The 23129-nt window shown below is 39.1% G+C and overlaps 2 protein-coding genes and 1 long non-coding RNA gene across 15 annotated transcripts in view; 2 read left to right on the top strand and 1 right to left on the bottom strand.

The window, feature by feature from the left end:
* actn3b (actinin alpha 3b) overlaps window positions 1-23129 on the top strand; it is a 701279-nt gene that overhangs the window by 523267 nt on the left and 154883 nt on the right. The gene's annotated exons all lie outside the window — the stretch shown is intronic.
* Window positions 1-23129, top strand: part of clcn3 (Cl-/H+ antiporter 3) — a 113064-nt gene that overhangs the window by 43711 nt on the left and 46224 nt on the right. For all 13 annotated transcript variants that reach the window (XR_015495165.1, XR_015495166.1, XM_087260257.1 and 10 more), the window contains one exon: window positions 18509-18678. Coding sequence is in view for 11 of the 13 variants with exons in the window: in XM_087260257.1 (XP_087116383.1) it covers window positions 18509-18678 (170 nt within the window). In the remaining 2 variants the exon portion in view is untranslated. The remainder of the gene's footprint in view (window positions 1-18508; window positions 18679-23129) is intronic.
* LOC147843014 (uncharacterized) lies at window positions 13853-17367 on the bottom strand. Its single transcript, XR_015495221.1, has 2 exons — window positions 16747-17367; window positions 13853-16690 (listed from the first exon to the last, which is right to left on the bottom strand). It is a non-coding gene; the product is annotated as an uncharacterized LOC147843014 (long non-coding RNA).

A 23129-nucleotide genomic window follows, 5' to 3' on the forward strand; every position in this document is an offset into this window, starting at 1 on the left:
TGTGTGTGTGTGTGTGTGTGTGTGTGTGTGTGTGTGTGTGTGTGTGTGTGTGTGTTAACTAAGTTGCACTTTATCGTCCCACTTTTGGTGTGCCCTGTTTGCAACTGACGCTAACCCATGTGTGCTGTTGGGGATGTTTTCATCCACTTTGAGGTGATTTTGAGTCTTAATTTGGCCACAACTTTCTCTGTTTCAGTAAATGGGATGATTTTTGTTCACATCTTATTTTGACACATATTTTGAAGATTTTGCAAAAACTCAACAATACACAAATTGACTACCCTTTGGTTATGTTGGTGGCTGTTTTTGCCCCTTTGACTTCCATTATAATCATATTATTTGATTGCCATGACAGCATCTAATCATGCATTCTTGATTGATTCTAATAATAATTGCGTATTCAGATGCATTTAAAGGGCACTTATTATGCACAAATCAAAAGGGTTTAAACACAGTTGTGTGGCAGCAGTGTGTAAATGTAACCAGCTTCTAATGGTAATTTGTTTTTAATCATGCTTGATATATCTGCAGAATCACTTTGATTGACATATTCACTTTGTAGGTGTCATCAGAGGGGGAAAGCCCCGCCCACTAGTGACCATCTCTCCCTCATTAGCATAGCATGTTAGTCTTGTTTTTGAATCTGCCACTATTCTGACACAAAGGCATTTGTAGCCCTCTTTTGAAAAGAGCACAATCTCATCTGAATTTAAAGCGACAGTCACCATAATGCCACAATTAGGATCCAATCTTAAAAGGAGCAGATCAAAAACATTATCTGTTGTTATAATAAGCTCAAACTTAACACTCACACACTAGGAACATCAGAGACTTATTTTACATCTTAAAAAGGGGCATTGGGCAGTCCTTATTGTCGAGCCCTGCTAGTTCCTATTTAGAAACTATTTATAAAAATATATGTTTTTATTAACAAGTGTAATTAACAAACCCTCCAATTGCTTGTTTCCACTGACCTGTGCAGTTCGATACAGTACAATATTGAATGCGTTTGTTTCTGTTTCCACTGTAAAAAGTACCAAAAATTGCAACTCTTCGCAACTATAATGATGAAGTGCATGCAATGAATGTGATATGTGAACTAGGGTTGGGCTGATAGATGATGCCATCATCCATCGCCGATGTCCAATAGACAATAGCCCCTTTCACACATGCAGACCTTTCTGGAAAATTACCAGCAATTTTCCGGAAAGGTTGTATGTGTGAACAGGTCCTTTTTGAAAATACCGGTAAATTCGTTCTGGCTATTTTCCGGAATGAGAAGTTGTAACAATTTGCCGGAATGCTGCGCTGTGTAAATGCAGAAGGAAGATTGCCGGATGAGCGCGTGCACGTTTAGAACGTGCTGACGTGAGACGTCTGCTTTAACCAATCCAAACAGTCAAGACGCATTCACGTCTGCGCGATTTATGAGAATAAAAGCCTTTGAATATTTTCCCAGATGCATTTAGCTGCTAGATGTTAGTCAGATAACGTTTATATGTTCTTTTTAATGCCAACTGTGTAAATAATCATCGATAAGATGCTTATGATAAGCCGTTGTTTGTTTACCTTCAAGCTTTGCGTGCGCCCGTTTGTAATATAGCCAAATGTTTACAAATACAAGCGCAGCCGTTTAAAGCTCATTTCTGGTGAATGATGTCAAAATTACCGGTATTTTGGAATGGATGTGTGAACGGTCTTTTCTGGAAAATTTCCGTAACGTCCTCACCTGTGTGAACAGCGCTTTTTTGAATATACCGGTAAAGTCGTTCCGGAAATTTTCCAGATATTTACCGGTATCACTGTGTGAAAGGGGCTATTATGATGCTGAGCCGGCATCGCCATTCCTCCGCCCGCGTCGCAAACCCGCTTCTGAAAAATACACACTTGGCCCCGTTTACACTAATACGTCTTAGTGTTAAAATAGCATTTTAGAACAAAAATGATCCACATCCGTATTTTACCTAGCATTTCTGAACAGCCCTCCATCTGCTGAAAACGTACATCACGTACCACACACACACACACAGACAGACAGACAGACAGAGCCATACACACACAGCCACGGACTGTCATGCGCTCCTCTGAGAGCAGTGCACGTCGGACAGTTTATCAACCGCTGGATCGCATCTCACTATAGTTGTTAAACGTGATAATTAGACAAGTAATAGTTTTAAGTATCGGTATTTAATGTTGTCACCGTGCTGCTGTCATGTCCACTACATTCGTTGTTTTTGTCGCGGGAGGAACAGCGAAGATGACTGGAGGAGAGCCGGCTCGATCCGGCCAATAGCAGCACGAATACAGACTCTGAGGTGCGAAAAGGTCAAACACCTGCAGCGCAAATTATATTTACTTCTAAAAGGCTTACAGTAAGATTATGTGTTGAATACATTTACAAAGACGAAAACGAAGGAAGTTTTTGCTATAATTTTAGTCAGTTTCAGTTAGTTTTGTTGTAGACAAAACAGTTTCAGTTCTGTTTTTTTTTTTTTTTTTTTTAAGTCTCGTTTTTTATTAGAGCTGTGAACCTACACTAGTCTCACGGTTCGGTTCGGTTACGATTATCATGCCATCGATTCGGTTCAATTCGATATTTCGGTGCATCACGGAGCATTGATGCTGCTTTCCATACACAGTTTTATATTTTCTTCACAGCAGCATTTCTTGTATTAAAATGTATGAATATATTTATATTTATATACTATTTGTAATACAATTTTGTCATTTAATACAAACAGTCAGATATATAAACTGTAACTTTAAACAAAACAAGCATTTAGCAAATAATATAAACAAATATAAACATCCAGCTCACTTTCTGATCCTTGTCTAGTTCTCTTACACCCCTTTGATTGGTCACACCCTCAACAAAAACGGTTGCGATTGGCTCTTGCGCGCTGCGTTCTTCACAGATGAGTGACACTGATAAGCGCAGACGGCAGCGGCGATCTCACAGCTGATGTATGATAGACACGGTGGAGAAAACTCTGCAGACACGCGCTCGTTTTCGGATGCAAAAGTAACGTTGTAATACAGCCGAGAAGAGAAGAAAAGCCACGCCAGCAGGTCAAATGGGCCACTGTGTGTGAGAAAGAGAGAGAGAGAGAGAGAGAGAAATGGAGTAGGCTACTTTCATTCTCTCGATCTCAGTGAAATAGGGGCTTTTGTTGTATATGTCAGTGAAAGCCTGATCCAGCAAACACACACAGTGAAATTGTGCACAGTTCATGAGTTTTAAGTAGTTAGAGCGTTGTAAATACTCGCCATCGCCTCCCTCGCGACAGAGCGCATATGAGGTAAATGACGTCAGTAATAACCGGTTATGATTATTACTGAACCGATACCGAATTGTCCGCGTCTGCATCGCAGTGCACCAAAAAAACGATTATTTTTGACACCCCTAGTTTTTATTTTTATTTCATTTAAAAACAATTATTTTACATTTTAGTTTTCGTTTTTTCGCTAGTTTTCATTGACTATAATAACCTTGGTAGACGTTTATTTCTGTTTCCACTGTGAAAAGTACCAAAAAGCATTTATAATGAAGTCGGCATGCAATAAATGCGACATGTAAACCATCTGTGCAGCTTTTCTATTGCCATGTTGCCAGATCTAGCTATGTTGTTGTTGTTTATTTTCTTCTAAAGTGATTAGGGCATTAATAAACTGGGAAGAAGGAGAGGTTTGAACTTGTTTTGGTTGCATTATTCAGTGCATGTTTTGTTTTTGTGTTTTCATAGCAATATCTGGCAACACTGCATCACCCGCACTTAAGATGAGAGGCAGCAATAAAAAAGGAAGTGCTCAGATAGTTTACTGCTGAGGAGATGCAGCGATCATCGTGATATTATCCGAACGAAGAGTCGCATGAGTTTGATGAACCCTTGTTTAGCAGATCTGTACAGCGCTAGAATGAGGGCTGTGCTGCTTCACCAGGTTTAGATGTCTGCTAATCATTTATAAAGTCACGCTACAGTTAATTGATTAAAATATTAGCACTCAGTGATGGTGTTGTATCTGGTGTCACTTCAGCTCCGCTCCTAACCTCAGTGAATGAGTCATGCTGTGTTTGAGTGTCTGCTCTTATTAATAACTCTCCTGAAACCACACACACACACACACACACGCACTTCTCACACTCGTGGAGGTGCTGAAAGAGGCCTGTGTTTCTCCATCACATGATTCTGCATTAATGCTTGTGTTCAGAGAACTACACACTTCGTCTGCCGTTTGTGTGTGTGCATGAGTCTGCTTTCTTTGAGAGTGTGTGTGTGTGTGTTTGTGGAAGATGTGTGGTTCTGCATCAGTAAATGAGCAGGCAGGGTTTAGGGTTGTGTCTGTGACAAGGAAGTGTGTGTACAAGCGTGTGTCTCTCCAGCCGGTGACGTGTGTGTGTGTGTGTGTGTCTTCTAGATCTGTGTGTAAAAGCTGATTAGCCGATGATCTGCTGTTGTGCTGCAGTTTCAGAGCATCTGCTCTCCGTCAGAACACACACACACACACATGTATATGTAGTTTACGAGGACTCGTATTGTATTTTATACTGTACAAACACTTATTATATGACCCTAGCCTAAAACACCACCGTCACAGAAAACTTGTGGCAAAATTGTCGCATGATTAAGTACAGAATAAGTATGATTTTTAAGTGTTTTGAGTTACGAGACATGTCCTTATAAACCACGTTAACAATATAATGCCTAGGTCATACCTCATAAACCACATAAAGGAGTACACACACTCACTCACTCACACACACACATGAACAAACATACCCATGCATACATAAAACATAATACATTCACACGCACATGCATAGTCTGCCAGACACACACACACACCTGTTCATACACGTACAATCACTTATTCACTCTCGCACAACATTTTTAAAAAAAATCATGCATTCACACACGCACACACACAATCACACTGTCTGTCTATCTATACACACACTTACCTACGTACACACACTCACAGGCATATAATTTTTCTCGTTTTGTTTATTGATATTAAAATCCGTCTTGATTTATTGTTCATTCATTTGTTCAGATTTAATCTTTCGCTTTATTTATTTACCTGTTTACTTATCGAAAACTGAGTTCTTTTCCATTTTATTTGTAAAAAAATGTAAAAAAAATAGTATTGACTTATTTATTTATGATAATAATTAATAATTATTGAAATGTAAACTTAGTCATATGCTGCGTCTTCATTTGCATAACTCATACTACGCCCTAAAGGTATGTACTTTTTTTGTGAAGGATAAATATTCTCTTTCGAGTGTGCAACAGAAGAGTATGCAAGCTGTGGGACATGCTACTTCCTCTTGAATCATCCACACGTCATCCACATTTCTGCCGTAATTAATTTCCTGCCTTATTGGAAAAACAGCCGCAGGTTATTCTGCCATTCATGAGTCTTTCATGCAGAGAAGTCTTTGGATAAAAGCGTCGGCTAAATGACTAAATGTAAATGTAAATTATGCATTTAGAAGATAATGTCCAAATACGTCTTTATATAAGTTCAGTATTAGGGCTGCACGATTCTGGCTAAAATATAAATCACGATTCGTTTTGCCTAAAATCAAGATCACGATTTTTTCACGATTCTGTAAATGTAAAATAAATAAGGTTAATATGATTAGCCTATTATTATTGTTAGTTCTCAAACATATGGTAAACCAACATTATCAGGCCTATGTGTAGCTCTACTGTTGCTTAAAATGCTAAATTCTGTGCATCCTTATGGTGGACTTGAGCATTTGTCTTGACTTTCAGTATGGCCTGTTTGTTAATTCACAGTAAAATGATGACCTCAGAATATGACTATTCATAATTATAAAGTTGATTTATTATGTTAAAGACATGTGCTTGTCATCTGTCATTGACAACATTATTAGACCATTTATTTCTCTGGTAAAATTAGAATGAATTTTGGCATTATCAGATTCCTTCTTGCATTATATTCAGCATTATATAAAGGCTAGGGTTGTAAACATTTATTTTCATGCACAACACTGTGTTAGCTATGAAAGAAAAAACGTATCAAGTGCTTGTCGTGATCATAACTCTAAAATGCGTTGACCGTTCTCTCTGGTTATTATATTGACGTGTGTTTAACAACAATAGTATGTAATGTATATTTCTTACTGCAATGTTTCATTTGTGTTGGATGCAAACCATTTTTCTCATAAAGTAACAGTAAGGACTTGTTTTAGCACGTAACTCACATTCAAGCACATTCAAGGCAGTATGATGATGTTATTTATTGTTAGTGTTATTGTCATCATCATCATTATTATTCTATAATTATTAGATATTCATTTAGGAATTATTGCACAAATACCAATAAGTGATAACAGAATTAATTGGTTGTTTCTGGTTTTTGTTAGTCCTGATTGATGTTATTTTTAAAATTCAACAAATCTGTAGTGTACAATTTGCTGTGGTGCTCATTCAATTTTAGTGGGTGCTTCCTTAAGTTAATTTCAAGCCCTGCATTAGATAAATACTATTATTTATTTATTTATTTATTTATTCATTGTTCTGTCATTTATTTAGTGTGCAAATTATGTATGTTTAAATGTCAATTTTATTTTTACTTATTTTTAAGCACAAACCGGGCTTGAAATTAACTTTCTTACTTGGTAGCACCGGTGCTCCCAACCTGAAATATTTAGGAGAACCAGAAAAAATGTTGGAGCACCCACCAAAAATGAATGATATATTTGACAAGTTGTATATTAAGGGATTTATTGTATTTAAAGACAACATCAATTGGGACTAACAAAACCCAGAAACAACCATCTAACTAATGCTGTGATGACTGATGATATTTGTGCAATAATTCCAAAATGAATGTTGAATAATTATAAAATATCAATGATGATGATGATGACAATAATACTAATAATGAATTACGTTTCTCATTATCATGCTGCCTTGAATGTGCTTTAATGTAAGTTATCTGCTATATAAAGTCCTGCTGTTACTTTATGAAAAATAAATTGATGGTTGGCATCAAACACAAATGAAGCATTGTAGAAAGAAATATTTATTTTGCACTATTGTTTTTATATGCATGTCAATTTAATAAATACTATTTCTGCTACAAAACAAACAAAAAATTATAATAAATCATTCAATTCAATGCTGAAAGCTGCAAAGCAGTCATCAGTAAATAAATAGAAAAATAATATACACCTCAAAAAAGAACGGACAAAAGAAATGAAGAAAAGTCTCACTTTTAAAAGTTTTGGTTTCGGTTCGTGTCGTTTTAATGCTCAGCCTCGTTACGCACTGAATTACATCTTTCTGTGTTTGCGGAAAAGCATGCGAGTCACCCGGCCCAATATATGAGGGGGGCAGAGCAGGATTCTCCCGATGACCACCGGCGCAATACTGTTCTTTGTTATAACCCACATCAGTTTAAACTCAGTAAAGGCGAGCTTCTTTGGCGATGGTGTTTTAGCGGACATTTGCGCTGTTGCAGCCTGATTTCACGAGGAAACGTATAAAAATGTTACAAATTGCCGTGAGATTGTGTTGGCTGAACATGCAGTGCATGCAACGCATCGAGAGTGTACTTTTCACTCTTCAGCCGTTTGCATTTCCCGCGGTCACAAAAGCTCCCTCCCTGTCATCTGACAGCAGAAAGTCTTGAGTGATTGACAGCTAATATGAACCAATATAGCGGCAGGGAAGAGCGATTTTACCACGTTTTTGAAAAAAAAAAAAAAAACAGGTCGCACTATAACTAGAGCTGCACGATTCTGGCTAAAATGAGAATCGCGATTTTTGTGCTTAAAATAAAGATCACGATTTTCTCACGATTCTGTGGATGTAAAATAAAGGTATGGTAAAATCAAACATATGGCACAACATCGATAATAATATTATGTGTAGGTCTACTGGTTTCTATAAATAATTCTATTCTACTTATAATAATTCTGATGTTGAATTATTATGTTTGAGATGTATGCTTGCAATCATTTTTATTTTATTTTATTTTTATTTTATTCACTGGTAAAAGAGTAGTTATACTGACACTGTAAACATTTATTTTCATGCACAACTGTGTTCGCTATGAAAGAAAAAACATATCAAATGCTTGTCGCAATCATAACTCTAAAATGTGATATGATCATTTAAATGAAGTGCACACTTTCGGTTTCATTCTGACTGCTAAGTGCTGTTCATACTTCATGCGGCTTTCAAACGATCTCTCTGTGCCACAAACTGAATATTATTTACAACTGTATTACCTGTTACTCGCAACATTTGCAGGTTCTGTTCACTAAAGTAGGCGCTCGCGCGTCTATCATTAAGTAGGGCGCGCGCGCCCTCTCTGTGATAACAGCTCACTGTCAGCAGCTCACGTCACGTGTGATTTCGAAAACATTATTATATAAAGACAAAATAAAATTTTTAGGTGAATTATGCCTGATAAATACAGTATGTGACTCATTCAACATCATTTGGAGGTGTCCAAGTCACTGAGCAACGTGTGTGAAGACTCGCGCAGCCACCTTTTCTTCTCTCCTGAACTTGAAAATATGATTGGCTGAATCGTAGAAATGCTGGATTAAGATCGTCTAGGGGGTCGAATCGAGATCGCGATCTTTTAACGATTAATTGTGCAGCTCTAACTACAACCATTATATTCAGTCGCACAAATGCTCCCAAATATATTATGAGGTCGCATAGCTTAAATTTCGGGCGTATATGCTACCAAAATGGTCGCAATTTCGAGCCCTGACCAAGAGAGAAATGGATTATTGTTTGTTTTTAATATTATTTTGTGCTGTATTATGTGGTTACTATGCAGCAGTAAATAACACTTAAAAGTATAAGGAGTTTTCATGTGATTTTCTGAAGTAAAACAGTTTTAAAATAAATGAATGCATAATAATCGTGATAACCGTGAAACCATGATTATTTCTCAGACTATAACCGTACAACCTAAATCTATAATCGTTGCAACCCTACATGCAAGCAATACCCAGGTAGGCTGTACCAGTAAAATGCACCTAATAAAGTGATGAGTGAATGAAAAAACACAACAGATGAGTGTATAAAAAACACAACATTAGGCCTGTCAGGATATCTATTATATCTATTTTTTTTGCTGAACATTATTGCACCAAACTTTATTGCAGTAAACAATATTATCTTTGTTTCATGACATTATGATAGCATTATAAGGAAAGTACACTCTTTCAAAGACCACATACTACCTCATTCTTAAGAATATTTAATATATTTATAATAATTTTGTTAATTTAATAATTAGGAATTGGAATCAGAATATGAAAATGTATATCTTAAATTATAATAAATAATAAATGTTCACATAAAACATGGAAAGTAACAAGAACTAGGCAAAAGGTAAATATTTAGACTAAAGTCATTTAGACTGAATACTACACTACTTTAGAGTAAATACAGTGGTGATTGTATTTAACCAGAAGGACACTAACACCTCTAGTAAAGATTGGATTTATTGATTTATTGACTACTCAATCAGCTGAAATGTTGCTGGCTTTGCTTTTTATGTAGGCGTTTGTAGGAAAATGGTTTTTCCCTCCCCGAGTTCAGGATTCGCTTGAAAGTAGACGCAGGAAACTTAGCTTTATCGAGAAATCAAAGTTTAATAAACGAAGGATCAGATCAACAATGCTGAGCCCAGGAATACTGAAGAGACACCATGAAAAGGCAAACTGGGCGCTCCAGTATTGCCGTACAATTCATAAAACAACAGTTTTTATTCTTGGTTGTCTCCTCCCCACTCTCGATGAGCCTCCAATCCATTATTCGCCTTCCCATCATCAGATCTCATCTCAACCAGTTAGAATCTGCCAGTAGCCTGCAAACACACACACACACAAAACACACATGCACCCCTACACAGACTGAGATACGGCTGATTCCTTGCAGGTGTTAAACCACATCCTGTACCAAAGCACAGCTGTCCATGAGCTCAGATCTCTCGTCTTACTTCTGTGGAAAAACCCCGTTTCTCTAGAAGCGAAGCTTAAGCGATAGGCTCACATTTCAAACAAAGCAATAGGCTCATATTTCAAACAAAGCATTTCATCAGTAAAGAAAATAGTAAAACTTAATATCAATATCAAACATAAAACATCAAAAATATGAAAAACTTAATATCAATTCTGAACATGCATAAAACATTAAAAAATATGATTCCCTCAAAAATATAATTCCCTCAATTCCCTCTCTTGATCTCGAAAGAGATCACACTATATCCAATAGTTCCTCCACTTCCTCCATCACGTCATCCCCCTCCGCTGCAGCAAGGAGGGGCATCTGATAAGGAGGTGGGTTTTCCTTCTTTTCAATTGCAGTTATTATCAGCCTATTTATCAAACTTCTGATACAGGGAATACAGCAACACCCACATGTCACCAAAATTCCTAGGAAAATACCCATTGATGTTAACATAGCAATAATCACCCCTTTCCATTCCCCAAACATATCAGACATCCATTTAGACACAGCATTTTCTATCCCTGAGCTAGCTTTCAGTTCATTTGACAATTCTTTTAGTCCCTCCAGAGCCCTGGATACGGAACCATCAGGGGCAGTGTTGTTTGGTATGACGGTGCAACACGTGTCTTTAAACATAGAACAAACCCCGCCCCTTTCTGATAGTAACATGTCTAAAGCTAGCCGATTTTGAATAGTCATCAGAGAGGTAGCAGCCAATTGTTCTTTTAATCCAGACACAGCATCTCTAGTGAGATTTGACAGCCTTTGTACGTTGTAATGTATGTAATTTATTCTGTCTACATTTTTATTTGGGGTCACGGGGAATAATGCTGCTATTACAGGTATATTTTCGAACCCTGCTGCTACTTGGTCAGCCAATTTATATTCATCTGGAACTCCCCTGGGGATGCCTATTGCGTCTATGTAGGTGGGGCTATTGCGTGTTAAATCGAAATCACTATTTACTGACCTTTTTCGCCTGTTTTTATGCCCATTTATAGCCCTATTTCCTATCACGACCATAGGAACAGCGACTCTTATCATAGCACATACTCCTTCCATGGTGGGTTCTATTCTAGCCAATACCACCTTTTCTCCACACGCGTAATACAAACCCACTCTGCCCCATCCCCCTAGTTTGTCATGACCTTCCTGAATCATCTGTCCACACCATTCCCTTTTAAACGCTCCCACTAATATTTTGGACGCACTGGAGGTAGTTAGATTGAAACAGGTATAATTACCCTTTCTTCTTTTTAATGCAACTCCCATTGATGACTCATTTCCAGCTGGTGGGTATAGATTACTGAGTGCAGTGCAGTTTTTGGGACTTTTTTCCTTTGTTAGTTTTAGCATACATTTGTACCCCCAACTATCATAATCATGTAATGGAGCGGGTTCAGTATTTAATTGTGGCCTTCCTGCTGCACAAGCTAGGCACCCCTCAAATCCTAATTCTTCGGCTGCGTTTGTCACCCATTCTAACCATAAGTTTGTTTCGTGATAGCCTGTCTCCAGCGTCATCAGATCTAGTGGGGTCAGTTTGCTATAGTCAGTGCTCTGTATTACTTTCTTCTTGTTTTTGGTTAGGTCTGTGATTATTGGCGCCCCTGTGGGTTTAGGCTTTTTTACGGAGATTTTTATCAACCCCAGTGGGTCTTTTCCTTCTACATCTACCCCTAGAGTGATGTACGTGTCAGTTTCATCATTGCCATTTTTTAGCGATATAATCAACGTGTTTTTCCAGCCTCCCCAACTATGTTGGTATCCCCTAGACAACCTAAGTCGATGTTGGATGCTGTCTGCTTTGGCCAAAGGACTATTTTTCAACATCTTTTTAGTGAATGGAACTGTTTTCCAATTTACATCATGCCAGGTATGACAATGGGGACCATTCGGAAGCGTGGTGGTAGATGGCCACAAACACCCATACACATCATATCTTCTCCATGCCACTTGGTCCTTCCCACAATCTATCACTTGACAAAGATCAAACTGCCACATCCCATCCTTTCCCTCTTCCCTTTCTAAGGTAATACGCACCCCTGTTCCCCCCCTTCTTTTACACTCCGTTTTTCCTTTGTTGCCCCTCCGAATTCCATATGGCAGATTATCCATAGGATTACCACCAACATTATTCCCCATGCCACCACCAATTTGTTTATTTTATTCATTTTGTTAGGAGAATTACCTGAATGTGGCCCTCTTTGAATACTTTCTCAATTATTTCTTTTACTTTGGTGTAGTCTAATTTGTCTAATCCACACCCTAATTTTGGTATAGCTAATATTTTATTTTTATCTTTCTTACACTGGTAACACAATTTTATCAGACTAGCCTCGAGATGCTCGTAGGTGGGTAGGTCCCTACACCACCATTTGGTCACCAAATGGTAAATTTGTCGTGGACCGTGTGTAGTTTTGATACAATCCCCTGGTTGGGCGACTGAAGTGTTCAATTCTTCTACACCGTATTTGTCTCTAATTTGTTTAGCTACCCCAGCTCCCAGTGCATAATCAGCACTTATACAATGTGCAATGGGAATGTGTTCTGGTGTCTGAAGCAAGTCTCCAGTTCGTTGCAAGATTTTAAATACAAGGGTTGCGCTTAGCTGTGTTCTGAGGGCTGGGGCTACTTCTGTTTGTCCGCTTCTTTCCCCGCCTTCTCCCTCTCTTTCTGGCTCCTCAGTGTCTCCTTCTCCTTCTCCTTCTCCTTCTCCTCCTTCTCCCTCTCTTTGACCTCTCCTGAGGTCAACTCTGACATCCGCCAAAGTCCTGTCTGGAGAAGGACAGAACATACAAGCAGACAAATGATACCATGTTGTGCCTTTACCTGCTAATTGCACACAATGGGATGTCCTAGCCGTGACTCGTAACGGTTCAGACCACCTGGGACTAGACCATTTTCGTTTGTGTTGTTTCAATCTCACCCACAGTGTTGTGTTTTCTGCAGGCCTAGATGCTTCACTCTCTGTTGGCCAATTTTTCTGCGGAGAAAACATGTTAATCACAGCACATACTTTGTCATGATAACATCTCGGTGACAATGGTGTAAATGCTTTCCAGGGACAGCGCAGAACTCTGGCCAGGATACTGTCGACCTGTCAAAAGCTCAAAAGGTGTGAAGTCGGGTCCTGTTGCAGAAGAATGTATAGACATTAATGCAATAGGCAAAACATTCAGTCAGTTAATTTTAGTGTGTACACAGATTTTAGCCAATTTTCTTTCATATCTATAATTATATTTAATGCCGGCAGTACCATGAAAATGAGCCAGACCAAAGGAATGCTCAACAGTTTTCTGTTCCTGAGATAGGTCGACCCAAGGAGGTAAAGAAACCAGACCTCCGCCACTGTGGCAATTTGACATGTACAGCTGTACCCACATATGCGCATTCAAGTTAGATGTTAACCCTTAAATTTTTTGCTAACTTAAGTAATTCAACCATTGGTATCATTTAGACTTTTCCAATTTATATGCCCTAACCTGTCCTCAGACTTCCATCATCTGCTCTAAAACAACAGCCATCAGCAAACTCAGAACTCTAGGAGGAGATGTCAATTACAGTCCAGTCAAGACAGGCCTTAATTAATTTTTTTTAGACACAATTCAGTGATAGGTGCACAATCACAGGAAAGTCGGTTATTATATGTATGGCATTTATAATTGAAACTATTCTATATTGTTTTTTGAAATGTCAGAAAGTAAATTAGGTTTAATTCCCAACTGATATGACTAAGTGTGTTAGTTATTATAGGCTTTTTTATGGTTAATGTAAGGCTTACGTAACATTAGAGATTTTTTTTTTTTTTTTTTTTTTTTTTTTTTTTTTTTTTTTTTCAATTTGCGACTTTCGGTTTTGTCATTGTTCCCAACTCCTCGGCTTCATGCACTGGATTTATGGCAACTGAAACATGTGGTAAAGCTGTGTCAGCCATCACATACCTTTTTTATTGTTCATCAGTTAATTTGGGTGACCACCCCCTCTTTGCCAATTAGTAGACCCTTTCCCTGTAACACCCATTTTGTGCCCACTAGTGACAAGAATTCATCTTCATAGTATAATTTATCGTTTCTGTTATAGAACAGTGTGCAGTGTAGGGGGTCAGATAGTGGTAAGTGAATGCCTAATTGGTTAATCCTGGGTTTCCAAAGGTTGTATAGGGAGACCAAACTGTGAGGGCTTTAGCCTGTGTTGTCCAGCTCCACCTAGTAGATATCAGCACCCTCCCACTACTTGCATGTGGACAGTAACCACTGTCCATCTCATGACGCCCCATGTTTTGAGCAGTTAAATGACCTGTCATTAGGGAAGGTGATGATAACCCCATCAGGTGAACCCAATATGCTGGCTCCCAGTTTAACTAATCAATCTTTCCCCAGAAGGGCCACAGGCACATTTGTTGAGTAGAGAAGACTGTGGCTTAGTTGCTGGTTAGCCACGGTGACGGGTATTGGTTTTTGTAGCTGGCCATCTTTCTGCTTCCCCAGAGAACCTATTACTTCAATTGTCTTACTTGACAACATATCATCAGTCACTGCCCCCTTCGTGACTTTAGTAAGTGTGGCCTCAGTATTCACCAAGGCTGTTAATGGCCTAGCGTTGACCATTATCTACAGTGGGGTTCGGCCTGTCCCCCCCTGCTGGTTCTCTGTGGGTCCCGTCAATAAGTCTCCGCCTCATCCCCCAGGTCCCACACCGGGAATTGAGTGGGCACCTGGTTCCCCCGGGGTTTAGGGGCTGGGGATGACGGGAGAGTTTGTATTGGTTCTGGTCGCCTGCCTCGACCAGCAGCCCCACCTCTTCGAGGATCCCAACCCCCCGCAGGTTGGCTGTTCACTGGACACTGATCTCTCCAGTGGTTTAAATCTCCACACAACAAAACAACCCTTGTTGGTGTCCCCATATCTCCTATCTTTTTTTTTTTTTTTTTTTTTTTTTTTTTTTTTTTTTTTTTTTTTTTTTTTTTTTTTTTTGTTTGCCCCCTCTATGATATTGGTTTGGCTACTGTATGTATGTCTGTTGTGCTGTGTTGGGCTGAGGCATAATGGTGACTGTGTGTAAGAAATTAGTGGTTGTGGGCTAGGTTGTGGTGGCTGCACAGGCGACATAGCAGGTACATGAGTCAGAGGAGCAATGACTTGTTGCATTTGTGTATTTTGTCTTACGACCATCTTATTCTGTAATTTAGCTTTAGCCTCTTCCAGCTGTAGTTTCAACAGCTGTGACTTAATATTTTCTAGCTTTTCTTTGTGTTGTTTCAATGTTATATGTGTTCTTTCCTCCATTCCTGCTACCCTCGACATTGTTTGGTTTACACTGTCTCTTGCGAGTTGAATGTTTGCGGTAAACTGCTTTGCTATTTCCTGTTTTACTGCTTCCTCTATTTCTATCTTAGTCTGAACTTCTTTTAGGGCCGTTTTCAACTGTCTTTGTTTTTTATCTTCCTCTGTTTCTTCGACCTCTATAGCGCCCTGTTTTATCATGAACTTGAAATCTTTGTTAGCTTGTTTAGTAGTAGTTTCTATTTCTCCCCCTTTTACTATCATTACTGGCATCTGCATTGGTGCTGAGGGGGTTTTGGGTTTTTCTTCTGCACTGCTATAGGGTGGGGGCCTCTCTGGTGAGTCCCTTTGATCTGCCCACACAGCACTTTTTACTTTTGTAACCATGGCTGCAGCTACTCTGCTCCATTGTCTCAGTCTATCTTCTGCTTTTTCTATTTCTCTGTTTGCTGCTCCCTTCTTCCAAACCCCCGTTTTGTCCCTATTTTGTCTGGCCAGTACCAAATCTGTATCTGCCCTTTTCTCCTCTGTCAAAAGTATGTTCAGTAACTTTCCCTGATTTTTAGTTGTCTCTGTCCAGCCATTTAGACCTGAGAGATATGTCCACTGACTTTCTAATGTTTTACTTATTTTCTTTCTGTCTTTTGGTTCGGTGTGATGTATTATCTGTTTACAGATACCATCCCACATCTCTTTATATGTTGTCATTTTAACAATGGTTTTGTCTCCCTATTGGGGTCACACACCTCACAATCTTCCTTATGTCCTAATAATCTACACACCCACCACTTAGGAATATTTTTCACCTTTCTTGGTTTGTAATATAACACTTTCAGCATCTAATTATGATTCCTTCATTCACTCGATGTTTTATTCACATGCTCTCAGTCCCTATGAATATAGGGCTCATCAATCACACTCTCCTCTCTGAGCTCCCAGAATGCTGCGTCCGTTCCTACCGGGTCACACTTAAGTGACGGTCCAGAGAAGGTGCGCAGCACTCTGACCTCCCAAATACGGAGATATTCATTCACTCACATACACTCATTCAGGAATCCGCACACAATTGACACTTTAACACAAATTTACACCCTTTAAAGTTTTGCCTTTTACTCTCTTTTAGGTGTTTTTACGAGTGAGTTAACCTCGCCGGGTAAACTTCAATTCTCAACCATATCAGGAAAACACGATACGAGTTTTTATAATATTTCTTAACCACGCCGGGTCAACTCGTTTTTTATTAATTCAGAGTTTTTATAAATTTGCTTAACCTCGCCGGGTCAACTCTTTGACTGCCAATGCGGAGTTTTTATAAATTTTCTTAACCGCGCCGGGTCAACTCCTTTAATTACTAATTCTGAGTCTTTATAAATTTGTTTAACCACGCCGGGTCGACTCAATAATAATCAATTCTGAGTTTTTATAAATTTGTTTAACCGCGCCGGGTCAACTCAATAATAAACCAATTAATAGTATGAGTCTTTATAAATTTGTTTAACCACGCCGGGTCGACTCGTTTAATAAATCAATTCTGAGTTTTTATAAATTTGTTTAACCACGCCGGGTCAACTCAATGATAATCAATTCTGAGTCTTTATAAATTTGTTTAACCGCGCCGGGTCGACTCAATGATAATCAATTAATAGAATGAGTTTTTAAACCTTGTAACCACGCCGGGTCAACTCATTTTAATTGCCATTGTTGATCTAATTCAAATTATTTACGGATTATGTTGGTATTCAATCCCCAATCAACCTTAAATTTGGTAATTCCAATCTTGCAGTACTTTTATCAAAAAGGTGACTGCTTACCTTATTAGAAGTTCTGCGCAGAGGTTGATTTGAGATCGTCCTCCAACTCGACGAAGCGTCTGAGCGAATCCGGGTGCCCCCTCCAAATTGTAGGAAAATGGTTTTTCCCTCCCCGAGTTCAGGATTCGCTTGAAAGTAGACGCAGGAAACTTAGCTTTATCGAGAAATCAAAGTTTAATAAACGAAGGATCAGATCAACAATGCTGAGCCCAGGAATACTGAAGAGACACCATGAAAAGGCAAACTGGGCGCTCCAGTATTGCCGTACAATTCATAAAACAACAGTTTTTATTCTTGGTTGTCTCCTCCCCACTCTCGATGAGCCTCCAATCCATTATTCGCCTTCCCATCATCAGATCTCATCTCAACCAGTTAGAATCTGCCAGTAGCCTGCAAACACACACACACACAAAACACACATGCACCCCTACACAGACTGAGATACGGCTGATTCCTTGCAGGTGTTAAACCACATCCTGTACCAAAGCACAGCTGTCCATGAGCTCAGATCTCTCGTCTTACTTCTGTGGAAAAACCCCGTTTCTCTAGAAGCGAAGCTTAAGCGATAGGCTCACATTTCAAACAAAGCAATAGGCTCATATTTCAAACAAAGCATTTCATCAGTAAAGAAAATAGTAAAACTTAATATCAATATCAAACATAAAACATCAAAAATATGAAAAACTTAATATCAATTCTGAACATGCATAAAACATTAAAAAATATGATTCCCTCAAAAATATAATTCCCTCACGTTATATATTGCGTCAACAGAAAATAATTGAGATGTTCATGTGTTAAGTCAATATATTGATTATTGTGACAGGCCTACGCAACACACATTTAATCAACAGCAGCAAGTGCTGTTCCTTTTAAAGTCCACATGAAATCAAAACTAACCGTATTGATCCTGTGAGCTCAAAGTGCTGGTTTTGTGGTGAACAACTCATCTGTGAACGTCATTAAGAAAAAAAAACAATAGTTTGTCCTTGTAATCTTTCATTGAAATCTGTGAATGCAGTTCCTGTTTGTTTTCAGTCAGATTCTCAGATTAGGTCTGTTTGAGGTATTGGGCGTGGCTAACATACTTAACCACACCCCTCTAGCTGTTGCCATGAGAGCAAACACAAATGGTGAGCATGAGGAGTCTGTTAGGTATAATAACTCTCCCCAAACCATTTTCCAGACCTTTCCGAATGAAATGCCTACTTTACTACATCCAATCAGCTTGCAGTAGAAAAAAACAAGCCACGCCCACTGTTTTCTCATTTAATATTCTGTTTCTCTAGGTACTGCATCATAATTAGAAAAAAACATTCATGCAGACTTTAAGGCTTGGGGTGAGTCACAGTGTGTATTCTAGATCCATACTCATGAGTCTTGTCTGTGTGTGTGCTTGTAGGGTCGAACTACGCCATGTCTAATGGGGGTGGAGGAGGGGGAGGAGCTAGTAGCTCCACCCACCTGCTGGATCTGCTGGAAGAGCCCATTCCTGGAGTGGGGACCTACGACGACTTCCACACCATCGACTGGGTCCGAGAGAAATGCAAAGACAGAGAGCGACACCGCAAGGTCAGATATTAACGCGTAACACTTTTAGGGTACTATAATACACTGTAACGATGGCAATGTACAAAGTCATTACTTTCTTGTAAACAACGAAGAAAAAGAAAAAAAAAAAATCTTTGCCAAGGCGGGATCCGAACCCCGGTCTCTTTGCGTCGGAGCTCTGCGACGTTCCCACTCAGCCACGTGACTTTTAAAAAAAATTCTTTAAAAAAAATTAAAAAATAGTATTAATGACTTTTGCACTAAACAAATGACTTTGCAATAAAGATTAAAGTAAAGAACTGTTCGGGTGCCAGACAGGATTAAAACCTGTCAAAATATATATATTAGATCATGCACAATTACCCCAGATAACGTTATTAGCATCAGACACAAACCATCAGTTACACACAAAATGAAGTGGAATAAATGATCAAAAAAGATTCAAGTTCAACACGGGTTATATTTCCAATGAAATACCACCTGATGAAGACCATGTCGGTCGAAACGTTGTAATATTGACATTAAAATTTTTTTGAGAGCTAAAGTGGCAGTGTGCCGATTTACTTTGAATCTTTTGCTACTTATATTTCAACCAAAACAACAAATCACAAGAAATATTAAATTAGCATCTGTAACAGTGAAGACTTAGGGTGCTTTCACACCTACACTTTTGTTTCAGAACGTATCTCGTTTGCCCAGTTAGCGCGGTTCGATTGGCATATGTGAACAGGGCAATCGCGCTGTTCACATATGCCGCACCAAAGTAATCGCTCCGAGATCGCTTGAATGAGGTGGTCTCGGCTCGATTGAAACAAACCCTGGAGCAGTTTGATTGCAGTGAGAAAGCGATCCGATCCGAGCGCGGTTATATCACAGTGTTTTATGGATATGTAATAGGCTTACGGCTATATGAAGAGAGAATTAGGAGTAGGGCGGGAAGTTTCGCGAGTCTCCGGATGCCCGCAAACAAGTGATGATCTCCCCGTAATCTCGCGTCTCCCTCCCGGTCCTCAAATAGGCGTCGTCGCGCACCCTTCTCACCCCTCCCCACCGCATCTCTCCTTAGACACGTCGCGCGCACGCACCCTGTTAATCACCACCAGACCACCACCTCTCCTGACAGCTTAGCGGGACGCTGCAAAATAAACCCTGACACTGACCAAGGAGAGTTTACTCGCACGTGACTTGTTTTAGCTCTTTTGGTCCATTTAGAAACTTTGCAGTGTGAAAGTGAACCGCTCCAAGAGCAAAGAGCAACAATGTAACATTTGTAATCTCTGTTTCGGAACAACTGAATCGATTTACAGGTGTGAAAGCACCCTTAAAACAGTCCTGTCCAGATCAAAAACAAAGCACAAACAAAAATAGATAAGCGTCAACAAGCAAAACAAAAACTACCCCAATTGTATTATTTGAAAACAACAACAAAAACAAAGAGGGGATATCAAATCAATACTCACACAAGGGAACTGAGTGTGTTGTGCAATTGTCTGTGGCGTTTGTGGGAACTAGTTTGAATACTAGATTTCAGCTCTTGACAGATGACTTGACCTCCGAAGGATAACGTTATCGATGAGTTGAGATGAAGATCATAAACTTGAACGAAGCAGAAAGAAAAAAAAACTAGCACTCACGGAGACAGCGTCCAGGCAACCCAAGATGTTTTGTCAACAACTCTGCATAAGTTCTGGTCGCTGCCTGGAGATACGAGTAGAAAACCCTCCGCAAACGATCATGCAAGAGAACCTAAAGCGCAGATCGGTCCGTTGCTGCCAAACAAACACTTGGATCACCTTTTCAGGACACCCCGCTAGTCTGCACGTCGCTTCCTTCTGTACACTTGCTTCCCCCTTACTTCCGCTCAGAACTTCCTCCCAACAAACACAACACCCCCCCAAACATCTTCTCACTTCCGTTTTTATTGAAAAACAAATCCATCTGCCCCCACAACGTCATTCATTTAGGTGTTCACCATTGGTGCGTTTGTTTAAATTGTGCGGTACAAGACCGTCACAACACTCTGCGCAGGTTTCATTTTCATATTTTATGTCTTTGTTTTTAAACAGCAAATGCATTTGCACCTGTATTTGCGCTCATGGGTGTGCTGGTCTGAAAAGTAGGTGCTAAATAAATAAACCTATTATGCGAAAATCACGTTTATAAGGGGTTTAAACACAGTTGTGTTGCAGCAGTGTGTGAATATAACCAGCCTCTAATGGTTAAAATGAATTAATTCTATTATTAATAATCAGAAGTGCAGAAACACTTTGATTGACATTCTCCCTTTGTACGTGTCATCAGAAGGTGAAAGCCCCGCCCACTAGTGCCCATCTATTTCTCATTAGCAATATGAATAGTGTAAACCCGGCGCAATAAGGCACAAGACGTGTTTGTTGCGATTTGTTGCTATTTTTAGACCAGCGCAAAAGTAATTTTTACATTTTGCACCATGTTTAAATAGTAAATCCATTTGCGCCAGTTTGTGGACTCATAAATGTTCTGGTCTGAAAAGGAGGTGTTTAAAGGCTAGTGTTGGGAGTAATGCATTACAAAAGTAATGTATTACAGTAACGTATTACTTTTTCCTGTAACGCAGTAGTGTAAGGCATTACTAACACTAATATTTACTCGGTACATGTTGAGTAATGTTTGCGTTACAACAAACTTTTCGCCCGCAAGACATTAACAAATAAAAAATAACGCAAGTAAGTTCTATTTCCTGTTCGTGGTTAGTGAATATAGGCTTGTGTCGTCATTAATCTCCCTCTGGCTATTGAAACTTTTCACTTTGAACGCGGAATGATTTCAGCCTCTGAGCTTGGCTCAGCCCAGTTCGCAGTAACGTGCTGCGGAAAAACGGCAAATAGATGAAAATGGCAGACAACAGTAAATTCGCAAGATGGATATATGTGCATATGCCGTTATTTCACTGACAAATGTTGTCAGTATTACAGTATTTCAGAGCAAACTTTGTCAGAGCGTCATGTTTCAGAGCGTCAGTCAGTATTTCGAGAGCGCATTCAAGTAATGTTATAGGAGCTAGCAAACCTCTTTCCTCATGCACCGATTTTCTTTGTTCATGAAAAAAACTGCTCGCGAGCTCTCAAATATACACTGCTTACGCAAAGCTTCTCACGCGCACTCAAAACATTGGCTGGGCTGCTCACGTGCGAATGATCTGCTCTCGCTCCGTCAGATGATGCACACTCAAATTTGTGCCTTGTTTTCTCTTCTTTACGTGCTTTTACTCTCTAGAGATCCTCCTGTTAAATTGGTTATCCCAAGAATGTTGATGTGGATTAATTTAGTCTTTTTAGAGGCACGTGTACTGAGAAAGCTGTTCATCATGCTCACTTTGTGCGTGAGTTTTTTGTTGTGAACCACTTGAATTTAAATAAAAATGAATAATGGCAACAAAAAGAAAAGAAAAAAAATCCACATCTTGTCATGGCATTGGAGTTTACATATAGTCCTGTTGTGTCTAATATGGATATAGCCAAGCTATTCTCAGATATTGCCAGATAATCACTTTACCGCTACCATACTTTTATTAGACTTAGATCATTTGTGATTCTGGCTGTCATCGCTGGAAATTAGAACTGAATTTAGAAATAGTTTAAAGAAACAAATCTTTGCGCCTAACAAACTAAATTAAATATGTCGACTAATGGATATTTCCAGTGGAGTGCGTACAACACCGCTTCCTTATCCACGAAAGTAAAGGAGCAAAGTAAAAAGTAAAAGTAAAAAGGCCAAATGGAGGAGGCTTGTTCTTTATCCTCGCGCTGCAGATGCTCTGTTTAACTGTTTTTTTCTCTAGTGAGTCGTTTGGTTTTTCCACTTACAAATAAATAGCAAATGTGCCATGGCGTGAACTGACTCTTAAAGGGAATGGGTGATGAGACTCTGCATGGTTTAATGCATGTTTTGCTCAAAACACACCCATAACTCATTAAGAGAATAAGCACAACACTGTTAGACCATGCGTCGCTGTGCAGAACACATTTTTCTATCCATAAAATAGCGGATAAGTGGATTCGGACGCCCTTAATGCTTTTGCAGCATTCGCTTTGGACTTTGTGCCTACATCATTAAAATAGAGCCCGTAATGAACTTTTCTGACTTTTAAAATCGGTACTATATATGGTCATCAGGCTATGAGATGACGTATAGTAGAAGTCAGAATTACTTGCCCCCCTCTTTATTTCTGTTTAATGGAGAGCAGTTTTTTTTCAACACATTTCTAATCATAATAGTTTTAATAATCCATTTCTAATAACTGATTTATTTTCTCTTTGCCATGATGACAGCAAATAATATTTGACTAGATATTTTTCAGGACACTTCTATACATCTTAAGGTGACATTTAAAGGTTTAACTAGGTTAATTAGGTTAGGTTAGGGTAATTAGGCAAGTTATTGTATAACAATAGTTTATTCTGTAGACAATCAAATAAAAATTAGCTTGAAGA

The sequence above is a fragment of the Danio rerio genome, chromosome 7, assembly GCF_052040795.2.
Source record: "Danio rerio strain M-AB ecotype USA chromosome 7, GRCz13ab, whole genome shotgun sequence".
NCBI lineage: Eukaryota > Metazoa > Chordata > Actinopteri > Cypriniformes > Danionidae > Danio > Danio rerio.